The 20026-nt window shown below is 36.8% G+C and overlaps 1 protein-coding gene across 3 annotated transcripts in view; it reads left to right on the top strand.

Annotated features, from left to right (window-relative positions):
- Positions 1 to 8667: 8667 nt before the first annotated feature.
- Positions 8668 to 20026, top strand: part of MRPS9 (mitochondrial ribosomal protein S9) — a 54574-nt gene continuing 43215 nt past the window's right edge. For 2 of the 3 annotated variants that reach the window (XM_081069393.1, XM_081069391.1), the window contains exons 1-2: positions 8669 to 8819; positions 15413 to 15592. In XM_081069393.1, the coding sequence (XP_080925519.1) occupies positions 8685 to 8819; positions 15413 to 15592 (315 nt within the window). In that variant the 5' untranslated portion in view covers positions 8669 to 8684. Of the gene's footprint in view, positions 8820 to 15412; positions 15593 to 20026 lie in introns of all 3 variants that reach the window. The other variant, XM_081069392.1, reaches the window with a different exon arrangement.

The following is a 20026-nucleotide window of genomic DNA, read 5'->3' as shown; positions in this document are numbered from 1 at the left end:
CCTTCAAGCTTAGCTACAGCTTGGTCTACTTTAACTTTCAGCGATTTTTGTAAATTAGTTAATACCTGGTAAAATAAAACAAAACAAACAAACAAAACAAAAAACCAGATCCCGCCTGCATTGAACACCAACTGGTAAAGTGTTACTAACGCAGTGCTTGTGCCCATTGTTTAGCAGGATTCTCTCCCTGCTGCTAGGAAGGTGTGAATCTAAAATTCTCATTATGTACATGCAAAAGACAATACATGAAAACTAAAATCCCATTTCTTTTCTTATGTTCTCTCTTTTTAACAATAGGCCAAATGTATTTTTAAAAATCTGGAAGTCATGCTAACCCTACTATCAGTTTCATCTTCCCTGTTATATGTATAGATCAATTGCATGAGTTGTTAAATTCTTAAACTGAACTCTTGATTTTGACATAAAGAAACACATTGCTCTGGTTAGAAAAGAAGTTTTCAAAAATATGAATACTTGACAAATGCATGCCTGGAGGTCAGCAATCTATATCTAAAGAGTGTCAGAGATACAGATATAATGACAGGAAATCATGGCTTTACCATATAAACATAAATATTTCTGAGCTTTAGTGGTCTTTAAGAAGGTAACTCTTAGCTCTGTTTGAAAACTGATATGCTTATTTCAGGAATCTGTATTTCCCAGGATAAAATGATCCTTTGAGTCAGTCTAAAGTTAAAATAACACCATGCAGGTTTTACCATCTAATTACAGCAAACTATATTCATAAAGAAATGATATAGTTCAATCCTACACTAGGCTATGATATGCTTGCTGAAATTAGACAGACACAATTGCAAATTTCAGATATATTTGATTTGGGGAAAAACATGGAAAAAGGTCAGGAAGGTTTCTTCAGTGGAAATAGGGAATGTGGCATTTAGATGCTTACGACTCATTTTAAGGATGTTAAACAATAATTTTTAATCACTTGATTTGATAAATTGAGATAGAAAATTCTACTTTGTAGGTATTATAAAATGGGATATGTTAATTGCTTTCAGAGAGAGTTTAGAAATGGTTCTGCATAATGGTAAAGAAATGAGTTAGATGGTTTCCTTATTTTGATTTGCAGCTCTATAAAACATTTAGGAAATAAAACCATCTTTTTTTTTTTTTAAACCCAACTCTTTTTTTTTTTTTCAGATTTTATTGGGGAAGAGGAACAGAACTTTATTGGGGAACAGTGTGCACTTCCAGGCCTTTTTTCCAAGTCAAGTTGTTGTCCTTTCAATCTTAGTTGTGGAGGGTGCCGTTCAGCTTCAAGTTGTCCTTTCAGTCCTAGTTGTGGAGGGCGCAGCTCAGCTCCAGGTCCGGTTGCCCGTTGCTAGTTGCAGAGGGCGCAGCCCACCATCCCTTGTGGTAGTCAAACCGGCAACTTTGTGGTTGAGAGGATGGGCTCCAACCAACTGAGCTATCTGGGAGGTCAGCGGCAGCTCAGCTCAAGGTGCCATGTTATCTTAGTTGCAGGGGGCTGAGCCCACCATCCCTTGCGGGACTTGAGGAATTGAACTGGCAACCTTGTGCTTGAGAGCCCACTGGCCTATGTGGGAATCGAACCGGCAGCCTTCAGAGTTAGGAGCATGGAGCTCTAACCGCCTGAGCCACCGGGCCAGCCCGGAAATAAAACCATCTTGATCCATTTGACAGGAAGTAACATTTTCCTTCTCGAATTGTAAATTACTTTACAATTCTCTCATGACTATATCACAGTTTTTCTTGAATAATCATATTTGTGGAAGTATCTTTCCCCCCCTTTAAGTTTATAGGCTGCTGAAATACAGGTACCATCTTAATACCCAGGCTGTTCCTATCACAGAGCCTTGCCAAGTATGTAGCAATAAATACTGGGTGATAAAAGAAAAAATACACTGTGTGGAGAGTAAATTCTTTAATTCCTAAAGTACTAAAATTCCACGTTCCATGTAGCCAGCAAAGTCAGAAGAGATGTAGGGCAGGCTTATCCATGTCTCTAAATTATGAGCTATCCAGTTCCCTGGGTGGCCTTTCTGAAAGAATCATTTGGGTCTCCAAGCCCCAGCATTCCTAGCCTCTTCGAATAGGCAAAATCTGAATAGTGTGGCTTTCATGTTTATCTCAGAAAGTATGCATCAAGGGCATGTGTGCAGCACTCATGGTGGACCCTGTAGAAAGTTGGGGCGTAACAGGAATGTGGGAACAGCCTGAAGTATGACACCAAGAGTGGTGGGGACGTGGTAAATGGAGGGTGTGTAATCAACCTAAAGCATCCATATTTAAATTTCATACACATATGAACACCCTTCCCCCTACATACACACACACCACTGTACAGGCCAAAGAAAACATATTTGAAGGACAGTTTTTGACCTCTGAAGAGCAACTGAGGCAAATGGAATCTCACTTATGTCCTTATACAGAAGATAGGATAGGTGAAAACAGTGAGAAGCAGAGCTAAGTGGGGATGGAAGCTGAAGTAAGAGGACGAGTGAACTGGAGTGAATGGTAGTAACAGTGAGAAAATATCATGGATACAGGCAAGAGTGAGGGCCCTTAAGACACCCTTGCCTAACTCCCAATTCTGCATAGGGCTGGGCATACTATGGAGAAATGGTGTTAGGTGTGGGTACTCCTGAGCCCCGTTGCCTGGCTCCATCCCTTCCTAGTTGTGGGACCTTGTGTAAGTTATTTAACATCTCTGTATTTCAGCTTCATACGTCTAATAAGAGGATAATAATAGTGTCCTGCTCATAGAGGTCTTATTGTGATTAAATGATATATAACTTAGAACAGTGCTCAATTGATGCCTTATAATGTTATATAATTCTCTTTAAAATTTTTAATGTTTGATATGTGTTTATGTGTATAAGTTTATGTGTAGAGTTTATATAACTCTCTTAGAATTGTATCCCATGGTCCATCTAAATCCATATGCTTTCTCTGATAGGGACACTAGAGACATGTTGTTCTTAGCTTTACTTCCACAAGAGTAACAATGAAAATTACACTTCAGAACATCTCTCATTTTTCAGGTGTGGATAATAAACTTCTATTTACTTACAATGTCGGGCTGCATCAATTTCTTAGGGGCAATGCACTTTTTAAGTTGCTTCCCTATGGTGTAAAGTGGTACTTCCTCTAGTTGTCTTAAAATAGTCTGTTTTATGCCTCAAGAAATTCACGTTGGATCTAATTTTCTAGCATTTGATTATTAAGTCTGTGTTTATTCTAGTTATGTCCTTAGTGATTTTATTGATTTCAATTATATTCTATCTTAACATTTTTTCATTATGAAAGACTTAGTGTCTTGGCTATATCCAGTCTATAATCTCGGCTATTTAGTTCTCTTTTTCGAGTTTAGTTGCCCCTCCTTACCTCCACTCAGCATCCATCACAGAAGAGACCTATATGGCGCTCACATCTATGCTTTGGGCACAGGTAAAAGAAATAGCCATAATGTCACAAAACATTTTCTACACACTATGATTTCAAACAGGGGAACTACTCATAATCCAACTGCCCTATAGGAATAACTGTTTTCACCATCTACAGGACCTTTGTAAAAAATGACATGATCTACACTAAATAATTATAAACATGGTCAAGGGGACACTAGCCCTTAGCATACTGCCCCTAAAGTTGTGCCTGTTTGAAATAATTTTCAATGCACAGCAAATGGTGTGACTAATCCATCTTTATGTTCCATGTAAATTTGTTTTATTTTTGATAATGAAACCTGGAGAAAAGACTCCTGAAGCATCATAACAGCATTGACTGACAGCTCTCCAAGTGCTGTGTCTTTTACAACAAACATAACTGACAGCTCATAGGTAAAGAGCATATGTAGATGGATTGGGCCCATATTGAACACAGCAGGGAAAAAACAAAGAAGGTATTTGTTCTATTTGTTATTTATTAATATTCAGTTAATATGGTGAAAGATATGTATTTGGGAGAATAGATTTAGTTTATAGGTTAAGATACATTCAGTCTTTTTATTGTTATAGAAGTTTTATATATAGTAATTATGTACTAAAATTACCTCTCATAAATAATTTTAAACGCCGGTGAAATTTACATTACTCATTTTCCTACTCCATGTATACTGTTTATTTAGCTGGGAATGGTCAAGATAATGAAAGACTTTTCAAGTTGTAGATTTAAATTCCATTCAAGTTATCTTTTGTGGGCACTTGCCAGTGTAGATTAAGTTAAAAATCTTGTCACATTAAAAACAGGAATCCTGCAATGCCACTTCCAGCTATAGACTCAAAAGAATTCAAAGCAAGGACTTAAACAGAGACGTGTACACCCACGTTCGTAGCAGCATTATTCACAATAGCCCAAAGGTGGAAACAACTCAACTGTCACTTGACGGATAAACGAAATGCAGTATATACATACAATAAAATATTATTTAACTTTAAAAAGGACTGAAATTCTCATATGTGCCACAACATGGATGAACCTTGAAAATATTATGTTAAGTGAAATAAAGCAGGCACAAAACGACAAATACTATGTGATTCCACTTATATGAGATCCCTATAATAGTCTAATTCATACAGACAGAAAGTGGAATGGTGGTTACCAGGGGCTGGGGAGAGGGCAAATGAAATTCATTTAATGTGTTCAAAGTTTTGTTTTGAGAAGATGAACAAGTTCTGGAGATTGAGGGTGGTGATGGTTGCACAACAATGTTCTTAATGCATGATGGAAAAGTAAATTGCCACTGGATTAAATGTAATAGAATCGGACTACAAAATAACAAATGGTAAACTCAAAAAATAAAACAAGAATTCTGAATTATTTGTGGAGCTTTAGGCTGGGTCTCACCTATAGATGTAATAGGTCTGGAATGGGGCCCGAGAATTTGCACTTCTAACCAATTCCCTGGTGTACGAGTTATTATTACAGCATAACAAATTACCCCACGTTTTAGTGGCTTAAAACAACATACATACACTCTCAGAATTTGTGTGTTGAGGAGACTCAGCAGTCCTGGCCCAGGTTCTCATGAGGTGGCAGTCAATATGTTCACGGAGGCTGCAATCATATGAAGAATTGCCTGGAGGATCCTTTCAGTTCCCTCTCATGGCTGTTAGCAAGAGGCTTTAGTTCCACACTAGGCAGACCTCTCCATAGGGCTGTCCCACATGACATCTGAGTTGCCCCAGAATGGGTGCTGAGAGTTGTACACCATGACTTCCACCTTATTCAGTTCTTTAGAAGTGGGTCATCAAATCCAGCTCACACTCAGGGGGCGAGTATCAAAAAAGGAATATCCAAAAATGATGAACATTTAAAAACCAATGCACTGGGTGTATTCCTGAAACTGCTGCATGAAAATCCAATAAACTGGGGGACTTAAAAACAGAAATTTATTGTCTCACAATTCTAGAGCCCAATAGTTCAAGATTGAGGTATCAGTAGGGTTGGTTTCTCCTGAGGCTTGTGAGGGAGAATTTGTTCCAGATCTCTTTTGTTGCTTCTGGTAGCCTCAGGTGATCCATGGCTTGTAGATGGCGCTACATCTCTACATTGTTTTCCCTTTGTACATGTCTGTGTCCATATCTAAATTCCTTCTTTTTTTTTTTTTTTACAAGTATTGCTGTCATATTGAATTGGGACCCACCTTAATGACCTCATTTCAATTTGATTACCTCTGTAAAGACCCTATTTCCAAATCAAATCACATCATGAGGTCCTGGGGAACAGATTTCAACATCTTTTGGGGACACAATTCAACCCACAATTTAAACAGGTAATGCTCATACTCCTGCTGATGGCATCATGCTTTTGAGAATCACTGGTCTAATCCATCCCCACCCCACCACCCTATTACACTGATGAGTAATGTTTTCCATAAACTAAATGAATTACCAAGTGTCAAAGAGTGAGTCTATGCCAGGGCTCAGATAAGCATCCTGATGTTTTGATCCACATTTAATGCACTTTCTATGAACCATGCAGTGTTTAGTCATCTTTGATCAAAAGTTCTCTAAAGATCTCACTTATCCATGAAATCCATTAAGCCTTTGTGGTTTTTCCTAGGCTAAGATTTTTCATATTAATCTACAAAGCTCTGCAATTAGAAATGTTTTCTAGGAATCCTTTAAAGTTGTGTGTGTGTGTGTGTGTGTGTTTTCTGGGGACTACATCATTCAGTATTTAAGCTATCACACTGGGTAGGAAAAGAGAGATAGTAGGGAATGAAGAAGTGATAATAGAGAAGTAAGGAAATGAGGTATGAAAACCATAGGAAAAAAACACACAATTGTACCAATTTACACTCCCGTCATAGCCTGCCACATCCTTCAATGAGTTAGAGTGGATGAGAGATGAAAATCAACTCTTCCTGTTATACGCGTATGCATTTAGAAATTCAATAGTAAAAACATCCCTGGATATTTACCATCCTGAAGTTTGTGTTTATCATTCTCTCGCTTTTCTTTCTATTTGTCTTACTAAATAGAAATAAACCCTTAAACAATATCTGTTTAGTTTCACTGATTTTTGAGCTTTATGTAAATTGAATCATACTATGTATGTATACGCGACTTTCTGTTTCTCCCCCCACCTGTTGAAACTCATCCATATTCATATGTGTAGTTGGGTTCATTTATTGTCATTATTTTATGATGCTTTTATCCATCCACCATCCTCCTATCAACAGATAAGTTATTTTTATTGTCACAAAAAATATGTCTCCTGGTATATTGTACAAGAATTTCTGCAAGGTATATATCTAGGAATGTAATTGATGGGTTGTAGGGTGTGCTCACCTTTACTTACATTGATTAGTTGGTTGATTTCAGGAGAGTTGTGCCAATGTACAGTCCCACTAGCAGCATTTAACAGTTCTTGCTGTCTCACATCTTAGCAACCAACACTTTTCGTTAGGCCAACATTTTAACTCTCCTTATGTTTATCTTAACCAGCTGACTTTAGAACCAAACCCTCACATTAGACATGACTCCATCTTATTGGACTTTTGGGTCTTAATGATCCTGATAGCGAGGGTGCTTGATGCCTATGCCATAACAGGTGGTCAGTATATGAGAGGGAAAAAACGAACATAAGCTTTAGGTATTTGGTAAAATTAGATTTTTTTTCATATTTTAAATGTTTATTGGACATTCCTGATTCTTGTCTTTCCTCCTCTCTTCAAATTATGTACCCAGTGTCAGTCTATAATGGTGTATTTGTTCCCAAACTCAAAGGCTATACAGGAAATTTAATGCAGTTGTCCAAGTCTTGCCCCTAGAAGTGGGAAATGTATTACATTTGCTTCAGTGTAATATAGTAAATGATTGTAACATGAATTTTACAGAAAAAAAAATAAAACCACAATCCCTAACCTAATTTCAGTATTTACTTAGTTCTTATATGCTTCAACATGTCACTTTTTTAAAAAATGCTATACATTCTGCTTCTACATACCTATTTGATTGTTTTCTACTTGGTTAAATTTCCACAATTAAGTTTAAATTTTTTTTTTTTACAATGTGTAGGAACTACTGTTTAAAGACATCTATTTTAATAAGCTAAAGTTCTTTCCCAACTGTTAGTTCATGGACCTCTGCCAATTTCTAATGAGTTTCACAAGCCAAAAAGGTAATAACAAAAAGAACAACAGATTTTCGTACAACTAAATGCATTCCATTTAAAGGACTGCTCTTTATTCTGAGATTATGTCATTTCTACGTTTTTAATGTTAAAATGTGTTTTAAGAAATGATGGTGAGAGTAGATAACATTTGCTTGACAAATTTGTATGACCTTAGATTTTGTGTGTGTGTGTGTCTGTGTTTTAATTTTACTGATCCTTCAAATCTAAATGTTTGGAAACCCTTTCAGAGCAGTTTACTACATCATTTAATGTGTAGTCCGTGTAAAGCACCCTGGGAGTTACTGTCAGGACAAAAGTCTCAGAAGGCAAAGCATACCCATTTCTATTTAACACTTATTTATTTTGTTCTGATTGGGTTTCAAGTTAGGCTTGGTACTCACACTACCGGGTGTGATGTGCAAAGATGAGTTAAGAGGCGTTTCGTCCTTTCCCGTTTTCAGTTTAGCCTGTTAGCATTATACAGTTAAAAACGTTCGGAGTGAGTGCCATGGAACCTGGGAGTGAGTGGTCTCGGAGTTGCTGGAGGACGATGGAGACCCTGGACGCTGAGAAATGCGGCATAGTCGAGAAGAGGGAAAAACCCATGCTAAGTAGGCAGGCAGCGGGAACCAAAGCTTGGAGTCCATTCTTGCGTGAGGACCAGAGGAGCGTCTGTGTTAAAACGTGGTGAAGACAGAGTAGAGAGGGAGGTGCTGGCGGGCTGCGCAAGTTCTACGGTGCAGGGATAGCCGGCTGAAGGTGCAACAGTGGACACGAGAAGGAAGGGCTGATTAAAGAGTCACATGTAAGTGAGTACCAAGGAGACTTGGAGAGCGAATTAATTCAAGAAAGGCATAAGAGGAAAGAAGCCAAGTCACTACCTTTCCAGCTCGCTTTCAATGAGGGCCACGCCCCGCGGACTCACGCACCCTATCAGGGGCCTCAGATCTCAGGACACGCCCCCTGTTTCGAACGTCCCTCAAGAGCTTCTTCCCGAAAACCGCAGGAAACACGCCCCACGTGCGCCTGCGCAGTCTCTAGGCCCCGCCCCTCCGCGTCCTGGCCCCACAGCCAATATGGCGGCTCCCTGTGTGTCCTGTGGCGCCTTAGTTTCCTACAGGCTCTTTCTCGGGGGAAGAGTTAACTTGGCCTGGAGACAAGGCCTTTGGAAAGGCCCGGCTGCTGAGTTGCAAACAGGCTCCCGATTCCAGGTAAGGCCTGGGAGGAGTGGAAGCGCTGGTCGCTGTAGCGCGAGGATGTGGAGCCTGCGCCTCCACCTTTCCCTGGTGTTTTGGGTGCCCACAGACGAGTTCCCTAGGGTCTTAAGTACTTAGTAGAGGTCTGAGGTTGAGAGAGGAGAAGTGAGAATTGCTTTGCAGCGTCCACCCTGTAGGTTGTTTCTGGATTTCGCATGATGCAGTGAAGGGGAGAAGTTACCTGCAGAAGGAACTAGAGTAACCCCTGCCCTGACTTGGTTGCCAAGCTAAGGAGAGTCCCGGCCTAGGTGTGGTGTTGAGTCCGGTCCTTCCCGCGTGCCCCGCGGTCCAGAGGGCAGGAGGGCCGCGGCCAGAGGAGGTGAATGAGAACTGGACTCCTGCAATGGCCTGGAAGACTTAATGGAGAAAGTCTTACAGTGGAGAGGTTAGATAGTGACATTTTTCAAATGCTTTGCACCTGTGCAGTTTCTGTTTACTTAATTTTACCGAAACTTCGTCTATGGAGAGATGGAGATCAGAATTTGTACATTTCATTTGACCCTAAGGACAGTGGGAAGCTGCCTTCCCAGATGGTTGGATGATGATGCCATTCACTGACATGGTATCTTAAGAGGTAGTACAGAGTTTAGAAGATGAAAACGAGTTTAGTTTTGTATTTTAGGCAGCTGTGAGATGTCCAAGTGGAGATTTCTGGTAGGCCCATAGGTAGGCAATTCTATAGTCAAGAAAAGAATTAAATGATTTACAGGTCCCCTCTTACTTTGTAGATGGTAATTGAAGCCTTGGAAATGCATTAGATCACCTAAGGAGGGTGTACTGAATGGGGAACAAACTGAGAAACAGGGCCCTGAAGGACAAACCTCCAAGGAAAACGAGGCCCCAAGAGCTTGAGAATGAGCAGAAGGAGGGGGAAAACCAGACCGATGTGGTATCATAGAAAACAGAAGAATGTTTCAAGGAGGGATAAGACCTGGTCTTATAGGAAAATAATGTAATATAATATAGAATACCGGGTATAATATAATATAATACCGGGTCTTATATTAATTTTTGCTCCAAAAGATGCATTAGAGCTGATTGTCCAGGTAGGTATTATTTTCGGGGAAACATGGTAGTAGTTGCTCAAATTTGTTATATGCACTTGTAAGATAGTTTACTTTTTAGAATTTTGTTGTGAAAAATGAAGCATATTCAAGCATATACAAAAATAGAATAATATAATGAACCCCATGGATATGTCAACCAGCTTCAACATTATTAATATTTTGCCAGTCTTGTTTCATTTGTCTCCCTACATTTTTGTTTCCGGAGGCTTTTAATGTAAATCTCAGACTTTCTGTTATTTTACATATAGGTACTTAAATCTACATATCTAACAGGTAAAGATTCAAAAACAACAACATAGCTTCCATGCTACTATGAACATATCCAGCAAAATGAACATATCTATTACCCATTCCATGTCCAAATTCCCCTGGTTGTCCCAACAATAGCTTTATAGTTCGCTTGCTTAAATCAGGATTTAAACAAGGTTCATATATTTTATTTGGTATGTTAAATCTCTTAATTTATAACAGTTTGTGGAGTAAATACAAATGGTGAATTTTGCTTAAGTAGTATAGTAGGTTTCCTTGTTTGTTTAACCTGGCACCCATTTCCCCTTCATAGCGGCACCCCAGTATTCTCAAGAGGAATGAGTTCTTCCCTATTGGGTACAATACAGAGGAACCACAATGTGCGGCACCTGACCCAAGGTGGCCCCATTGTGTATCTCCTCCCTTGAGATCTTGAGCAGAGAGACACGGATGGTTGTAATACCATTTTACCTTAATGGCCACTTTCTGACTTCATTGATCGTGCTGTGGACCATTGGAGTTCCTGCTTTTTAGCTGCCACACATGCTTTGGACCCTTCCTGCTTCAGGTATTAGCCTATGGACCCCTATTAGCTTTCTAAGAAATGTCCCTTTTGCTTAAGTAAAGCAAAGTCAGTTTCTTTAGCTTGTATTCAGAGACCTCTATTTGATAAAGCCTGTTCAAAAAGGTTACTGTAATCTCTCTCTTGGAGTCCTTGTATTATTTCTATCCACATTTTCTCAGATCTGACTTCAGTCCTTACCTTGTCTCTTATATCTCAAAGTATTATTTTTGCCTTTTCTATTCAAGTTAGGAGCAGATTCTTCTTCATTCCTTTTTTATCCAACTGAACAAAGGTAAGTCCACCATACCATTAAAGTAGTGTATAGTGCTGGCATGTGGCCAGGTTTGGGACATCACTGCCTTGTCAGGATGTGGCTGCTTCTTTGGCATCCTGCTTAATTGAAATTACACTTGTTTGACCCACTAATTATCTTTAAAAGGAAACTTATCTGTCAAGTTGTATCCATACAATTCCATAAAAACAAAGTCTGACGAAAATTTGCTGTCATAGCTTTTCACTTGGAAAAGAACCTGTAAAAAATTTTGTTGGGAATTGTGGCAAAGTGAACTCTCTCCAAGAATTCGTACTGTCCTTAGCTAAAGATCTGGTCATTTGACACTCATTTCTCATCTCAATCGATTGTACTAATAAGCAATGGACTTCTTTGAATGTAAATATTTTTATGTTTCATTGCTGGCATAATTCAGAACATTTAATAAATATATTCAATAGTCTGGTACTGATGCCGTGATGACTTTGTAACTTTAATAGGAGTATGTATAAATATCTTTGAAAAGATTTTAAAGATCCTAAAGATTTTATGAAAAATAGCAAATTAGGGATATGTTTAATAAAGGAAAGCTCTTTCTAAAAGAACAACAATAAATAATTTTACCTATTTTTTTAAGCCTCATGTTGAAAGTACAAGAGCTGTCACCTCATGTCACAAACTCTGGAGAACATAGGCAGGCACAGAGTAATTTTAAATCAAGTGAAAAAATGAGCTTTTAAGCCAGTAATTAATTCTTTTACTTGAAGCAATGCTAAAGTGTTTTGATAAGTAAAGAAGAAAAGGAGCAATATGGAAGAGAGAGATGAAGAAAATATAAAGGAATGTTTACTCAACAAAATGGAAGAATTATTTTATTATAGCTACTTCACACTGGCAAGAACATTAAATAAAAAGTTGGATGAGGGGGTGACCAGTTAGCTCAGTTGGTTAGGGTGCAATGCTCATAACACCAGGGTTGCCGGTTTGATCCCCCGTGGGCCTGTGTGAGCTGCGCCCTCCACAACTGGATTGAAACAACTACTTGACTTGGAGCTGATGGGTCCTGGAAAACCACACTTAAAATAAATAAAAGTGTTTTTTAAAAAATCTTTAAAAAAAAATGTTGGGTGAAGGAGAGAGTTCTATGAAATGGTAAGGAGTAAAAGAAACTGTTAAGGAAAGAATTTTGAAGATCAACTGATGATATAAGAAGCTAAATTCAGAGTGGCTGTAGAAAGCTGGAAAAAAAACATAAAGGTTTAAAAATCATAGAATTTAGGAAAAAGGGTCAAGAAATAAGACTAAGAGAAGCTGATATATGTGGAGGACAGAATAACAGATCATTACTGTAACTGAAAAAGAGAACAGAATAAGTAGGTGAGAATTCAGTGGGTATTGTTTTATTTCTGCAGTTGGTAGGAGAAATACATGCAAGCATTGTATTCAGAGACATAGATAATCACTAGTAAAACAAAAGCAGGCTGTATACTGTCTAAATTGCCAAGTCAAAAGATAAATTTTAAAAACCTACGGACCATATAGTGAAAGAAAGAAAACAGGAAGGAAGCATAAAAAAGTATAAAGGTAAAATAAGATGAATAATAAGAATATCTAATAAAACCCATTTAAAGGGGACATTCTCATGTATTTAAAAACTCAGATTGAGTCAAAAGACCAAAACCTAAAATGACTCACTTTAAATAAAAAATATGGGCAGTGATATTCTGGGGGAGTACAAATGGGAGTTTAAAAGGGTTTGCAATATTATGATCCAATAGAATTTAGTTCAGGATAAAAGTATTGCATGGGAATGGAGCACTTTAGAATGCTGAAGGGTACAGTCTGCCTGCAGACAGAACTCCTGAACTAAGTAGTGCATTGAATATACCACTGAAACATACAAAGGAAATACACCGGGGGTGCCAAAAAAGTGTACACACATGACTTGTATTCATCTTTTATCAGTATGCATTGAGTACTACAATTTTAATACATTTTTTTCCTTTCTTAAAATGTGTGTACATTTTTTGGGTCACCCCTGATATAGGAAACAAAAAGAAAATTGACAAAGAAAATATTACAGATAGTGTGTAGATGTAGATTCCTGTTTCTTTGATATTCTCTTGGCTTACATCCAGTATAAATGGCTACTTAAAATTTTTTCCTAATTTTCTTTGCTTTAATTTTTCTATCTACCCTTTACAACTGCTCTTTGGATGTGAAGGATTGAGTCCATCAAACCTATCTCCCCTTACTCTGCAGACCGTCTCCTGTCCTAGAAAACAGTGGCCATAAGATATAAGTAACCTTATCTCTCTGCCTACTCTCCCTCACAAACTATTTTGTTTCTTTGCATAGAAGAGATGTTTCTTATTCTAACACCAATGCCTGGCATTTCCCCTGTTCTGATGGTGTCAGTATCATGTCCCATGCTGACTGTTAACAGACTGTATATCTCTAGCTCAGATCTCTCCTGCGCGTGACACACACACACACACACAATCACACACACAGCCTGAGATGCTCATCAGCCGTCTCAAGCTCATGCTAAAGCTGGGCTCATCACTTTACTCCCTAATGCTGCTCTTCCTCTAGAATTCATTACTTGAGTGAATGGAGACATATTCCCTGGGAGACTCATTTTCTCCTTCTGAGGGTTGTGGTTGGTGATTGGTGGGAGGTGTAGTGGGTTTCCCTGTATTAGGAATGGGTTGTTTTAGTATGGACAAAAACTTTGTCATATTATTTACAAAACCAACAGTGTAATCGTTTTGGCAATGAAACATTTAGGAGAATTACCTCTACTGTATGACTGCTACTTTTCTCCTTCAAATTCATACCTGTGCCATGATTCTTGGGGCCGAAAAGCATTTTCGCTTGAGTATGGGAAGAAACTTTCTCCATTGTTCACAGACGACATGGAATCATTAAAGGGAGGGAGGCCTGGAAAAAGTGAAAACAAGATGGTAAAACTTCTGAGGTGGGAAGCTGGTGCTGGGCTGTGGGGAGAGGTAGCAGGTTGTGAAAACACGCTGTGTCTATAAAAGAGCAGGCTAACTATACATAAGCAAGTTTTGATCATGTTTTTATTCATTGATAGTAACTGCATCTTTATAAAGCATTGGAAGAAAATACAATTACTGACTTGTAATATAAAGAGAGACTCCTCTGTGTTCTCCTGAGGAAAAATGAACCATAAAGTTTCATGGAATTTTAAATTGCCCTTATTCATTAAAAAGCAGCAAGACACTATTTTATCACTGGTTTAATTTGTGAGAGTTTGAGAACTTAATGTTTACTATTAATTGATATTTTAATGTTTGTCCTGTATTTTTTCTTTCTATTGTAACTGTGGTGACAAATTATCATCGAGTTGTTTGAATCGATGCTGTTGAAGGTGCTGTTGTATGTGAGACAGGCTTTTGTATTTATGAAAAGGGAAATGCATGAGTTACTAAGAATTGCAGCTCTTAAAGTCTGAATATTGCTTAAGAGTGTTTAAAATTGTTGAGGCAGGGATGAGGTTGAAAAACCACAGATTTAAGATTTTGAGAAAAGCCAGGACGACAAAGATCTGTTCTGGTCATATCCAGCTACTGAATATGGAATGGTCACTTGAAATCATTCTTTTGGTTCATTCCCTGTATCGCAGGTGAAATATGAATGCCTTGGGGGGAAATTCCTAGTGCCACTGCTTAAAAGGATCAACAACAACAAGTTGTCATAACTGATAGTTTAAAAGGATGGGAAAACCCTTATTTTTACCCTTAGTGTATTGAACCCAATTAATCATAAGAAACCTCCATATTCAGTGAGGCAGTTTCTGCATTGTTGTCAACTTAAAATAAGGACCATGGAATAAAGTCTCAAGCTAAGCTAACTTTATCATTTTAAGGCATTTAAAGACTGCATTTGTACCCTCAAACAAGGCGAGTGCCTGTAGTCTAAGGGTGCTGTTCCCAAGTACATGCCCCTTTACTCCTGTGTCTCCTGCTTGCTGGTTTCTGTCTGTAGGTGCATTTACCTCTTTTTAAGGGAGTGGTATATCACTCTTCATTCTATGTGTCGAATATCACAACCAGCTGACATTGACCAATCAGTATCAAATATAGATGCTTGTAGTAGACAAGGAAGTGGCATATCACCTACAAGTATTTTTTTTTAATGTATTGAAATGCTAATAGTTTCAACTACTCTGTAAGCACAGGCTTTTAAAAGCAAGCTTTTGAGCAAAGGGTAATTCCTAACAACTTTAACAGGCGTTTAACCTGGTTTGCAGACTCTCACCAACTGTGTACCATAATAAAAAGACAACTGTTTGAATATCCTGTTTTATTTAGAGACAAGATCATTAATTAATTAATTTTTTTTTCTTTCCATTTATATTTTCTGCTAGGTTTTAAGGCTCAGACATACCACAGTTGTAACAACCAAGAAAAATGTGGCAGCCTTAAGACGTGAAACTTACACAGTGGATTTTATTAAAAAGCAGATTGAGGAATTCAACATAGGAAAGAGACATTTAGCCAACATGATGGGAGAAGATCCCGAAACTTTCACCCAAGAAGATATTGATGTAAGTACAGTTACTCTGTTGGAAAAGTAATTGCTATAGAGTTTTAGGTATTGAAAACACTTTTCTTCAGCCTGAGCCCTTTAGCTCTGCAAATTTTAATCAAACTGTCAAAAAAAAGGAAAAATGCCACTATACTTTGTAAGTTGAAATTGTGGTTTCAAAGAGTAATGCTACTATGTATTTGAAGCATAATGAAATATGGTGAGTTTTGGATTTTAACTAAAAATGGATCCCCCTCCCCCCAGCTCTAGACATCTACTTCCTACTTTCTGTCTCTGTAGATTTGCCTCTTCTAGACGTTTCATATAAACCGAATCATACAGTTTGTGGTCTTTTGCAACTGGCTTCTTTCACTTAGCATACAGTTTTCAAGATTCATCCATGTTTTAGCATGCATCAGTAGTTCATTCCTTTTTATTGCCAAATAATTTTCCATTATATGAATAGACCACATTTTTTTTTAATCTATTCATCAGTTGACGGGCATTTGGATTGTTTCCATTTGGGGCTATTATGAATAATGATGCTATATGCATGCTTGTAAAAGTTTCTATGAGGTCATATGTTTTCACTTCTCTTGGGTATGTACCTAAGAAACCACTGCTAATCCAAGGTCATGAAGATTTACACTTAATGCTTTCTTCTGAGAGTTTTATAGTTTTAGGTCTTACCTAAGTCTTTGATTCATTTTGAGTTCATTTTTATATGTGGGGTAAGAAAGGGGCTTAGCTTCTTTGATATCCAGCTGTGTCCCAGTGGCATTTGTTGAAAAGACTATTATTTCTCCATTGAAGTGTTTTGTCACCCTTACCAAAAATCAGTTGGCTGTAAATATGAGGGTTTATTTCTGGACTCTCGATTATATTTCATGGTCTATATATTTATCCTTACGCCAGTATTACACTGTCTTGATTACTAGAGCTTTGGAGCAAATTTTTAAATTGGGAAGTGCCGGTACTTCTACTTTCTTCTTCCTTTTCAAGATCATTTTGGCTATTCTGTCCCCTTTGAATTTCCATATGCATTTTAGGATGAGCTTATCAGTTTCTGCAAAGAACCAACTAGGATTTTGATAGGAATTGTGTTGAATCTCTACATCAATTTTGGGAGTATTGCCATCTTAATATTAAGTCTTCTGATCCGTGGACATAAGATATCTTTCTATTTATTTAGATCTTCTTTAATTTCTTTAATGATGTTTTACAGTTTTCAGAGTTTAAGTTTGGCATTCCTTTTAAATTATACCTTAGGAATAATTTTTCTAATGCTTAAATTAAAAGCATTAATTTCTTTTTTTTTAATTTCTATTAAGTAGAATTGTTTTCTTAATTTTATTTTTGGATTTTTTTTTATTGCAAGTAATAGAAGTGCAATTGATTTTTGAATATTGATCTTGCCTTTACAACCGTACTGAATTCATTTACCAATTCTTATAGTTTTAAAGTTTTCAGTGTTTTGGTGGATTCCTTAGGATTTTCAATATACAAAATGTCACCTACAAACAGAAATAGTTTTTCTTTTTTTATTTCCAGTTTGGATGCCTTTGCTTTCTTTTTCTCGCCCAATTGCCCTGGCTAGCACCTCCGAGAAAGCTGAATAGACATGGTGAGGGTGGATATCCTCACCTTGTTCCTAATCTTAGGGGAAAGCTTTCAGTCTTTAACTGTTAAACATGTTAGCAATGGGTTTTTTTTGTAAATGCTTTTTATTAGATACAGGACGTTCCTTTTCATATACATAGTTTGCTGAATGATTTTATCATAAAGATATTGTCAGATGCTCTTTTTGCTTTTATTGAGATGATCATCTCTTTTATTGGTATGGTGTGTTATGTTAATTGATTTTTTTCCTTTTCTTTATTAAATTAAAATAGTAACAAATATTTTCATATTATTGTTAGGACTAAAAAGACAAACAAGCCAAAAAAAAGCTGATGACGTAACAAATTACAAAGTCAACCATGAAACAGTTTTATTTTACCTATAGATTTGTTCTGGGAATGATAGATGAAATGTACATTTTTGTTTTTTAACATTGTTCAATGAGACATTACTTATTACTAGTAAAATTTTTAATATGACCTCGAGCTAACAAAGTTTTAGATGTCAATTAAGATTAATAAGAATCATAGATTTTATCCTTTTTTAACTTATACTTTAAAGGATGCAGGTTATTTGATTGTTTATTTTTCACATTAATTGATTTGGGTATTACACCAATTTATATTCCTGGAATAAATTCCACTTTGTCAGTGTGGATAATCTTTTTTTTTATGTGTTTCCAGATTTGGTTTGCTAGCATTTTGCTGAGGATTTTTGCTTCTAATTGATTTGTAGTTTTCTTGTCATTGTCTGATTTTGACATCAGGGTAGTACTAGCTTCAGAGGATGAGTCTGGAAGTGTTCTCTTCTATTTTGAAAGAGTTTGTGAAGAATTGGTATTAATTCTTTAGATGTTTGGTTGAATTCATTATTGAAGCCATCTGGACCTGGGATTTTTGGGGGGAGGAGATACTTTTTTTTTTTTTAATCACTGTTTGCTTTAAAATTAGTCCTCCCCTCCTTGTAACCTGTGTGTCCATCCCACAATTCAACTGAGTTTACCACTAAGGCATTTTTGAGCATTTTTTGACTACCGTTTTGGATGTACATTGGGCATATTTAGCTGACTGAGAGAAAAAGAATCATTTAACAGTTTTGTAATTCTGTCTGAAGGGATAAACATTTTCACAACATAAGATTAAAAATGAATTGTGTTGCTTGGAGTGATTCATTATTTGGATGTTTAATTAGAATATTAGTTTGGGATGTTAAAATTATTTTCACGAGAATTTAATTTCTACAGAGTAGACATTATATATACTTTAATATAATTACCTAGTTAAAAGTCTAGGCTCACTGTACAATTTTCACATAGGTAAATTAGGTGCCCTTGTGTTTAGACTAAACCATTTATTTATGTATTAGAAACTGGTTTTTCTGTACTGTTTATTAACCAATTGCTAAAATAATGATAACCAAAACCATCTATGAAATGCATTTAAGCAAGCCTTTTTAAGATTTAAATGATCTATTTTCATATATTAAAATCTGTGTACTTTTTTTGTTAAGGTGTTTACAACAGACACACATTGGTGTCTCCATCTAGAGTATCCTTTTTATATTATTTAGAGAAATCTTAAAGGATCCTATCATTCAAAGCAGGTAGAAACAGTATGTTTAGTTCTGGTTTTTAAAATATAAAATTGTTTTCCAGAGAAGATACGTTTAACATCACTATGTAAATATAAAAAATAAAGCTTTTCTGTACTTTTAAAACTGCTTGTGTGTATATATCCAGTGAAAGTAAGTTGATGTTATTTTGTGTCATTGTGCTAATAGAATATAATAAAAATCTCCCTTGGATTTAGCCAATAAAGTAATGAAATCATGAATTTATATGAAAAAAACATCCAATTGCTTCTTTAAAATATGTGGAATCTTTTAAAATGAAGCTGAATTTCTTGTGTTGTGAGGAATATAGATGCAGAACAAGTAGAACTTTGTTAAATGGATGTTTAAAAAAATAATAAATTCATTACAGTTGAAGTGATGTAGGAAATGCAGAACCCAGGAAAAGGAGATTTGTTGCAGGGTCACTAACTAGTATTGTAATGTTTAGCAAGTCACAGCACTCTGTCACTTGATTTTCTCATCTCTAAGCTGCTTGTCTACCTAAGAATGTAACTAAGGAGTATGAGATTAATGCAATGTGTTGTTGTTCACATTACTGTTAATTGTAATAAATAAAATCTACCATAACTTGAATTACTTACTTGAATTATGTAACTTGAATTACTTCCAATTGCCTTTGTCTCACAAATGTTCCGTACCACCTGAGACTGAACGTTGGGAGAATAATCTGAAACACTGTTGAACACATTGATTTATCACTGAGTGACTTAAACTGGACGTTGCGTCATATACTGGGTTCGTGTTTTGTCTCACCTCCCTCACTATCTAAAAGCCTGCTTGGGAAAAAGTGTTAGCCATTTTCCTTGACACCAGTGACATAACTCTGCAGTGCTATCCTTCCCTGCAAGTGATTGATCTGCTTCAGTAGTCTCACATACTGTATCAATGAACGCTTTGGGCATTTTATTAAATTTAGTGGACTCTCTTTGGCATCTGAGTAGATATAAAAGCGAAGAGGACAGTGGCAACCAACAGTTACCAAGGCGTTAACCTTATATACCCATTATGGTTTCTGTTTGCATTTGTGTTTTTGAAACTTATTTTAGTAAGAGTCAGCTGTGTGTGTAACCTGAAAGAGAGACAGTATAGCTGAGGAACCTTGTTTAGCATTTCCATTTCTAGAGACAAAAGTAAATACTTTGATATCCAAAATCAGGGAACTATTTTAACGTTCCAGGTAATCTTTGGAAGAGCATTGTGA

The sequence above is a fragment of the Rhinolophus hipposideros genome (genome assembly GCF_964194185.1).
Source record: "Rhinolophus hipposideros genome assembly, chromosome: 12".
Classification (NCBI taxonomy): Eukaryota; Metazoa; Chordata; class Mammalia; order Chiroptera; family Rhinolophidae; genus Rhinolophus; species Rhinolophus hipposideros.
The sequence above is the reverse complement of the archived record's forward strand: the minus strand, read 5'-3'. Positions and strand labels throughout refer to the sequence as shown.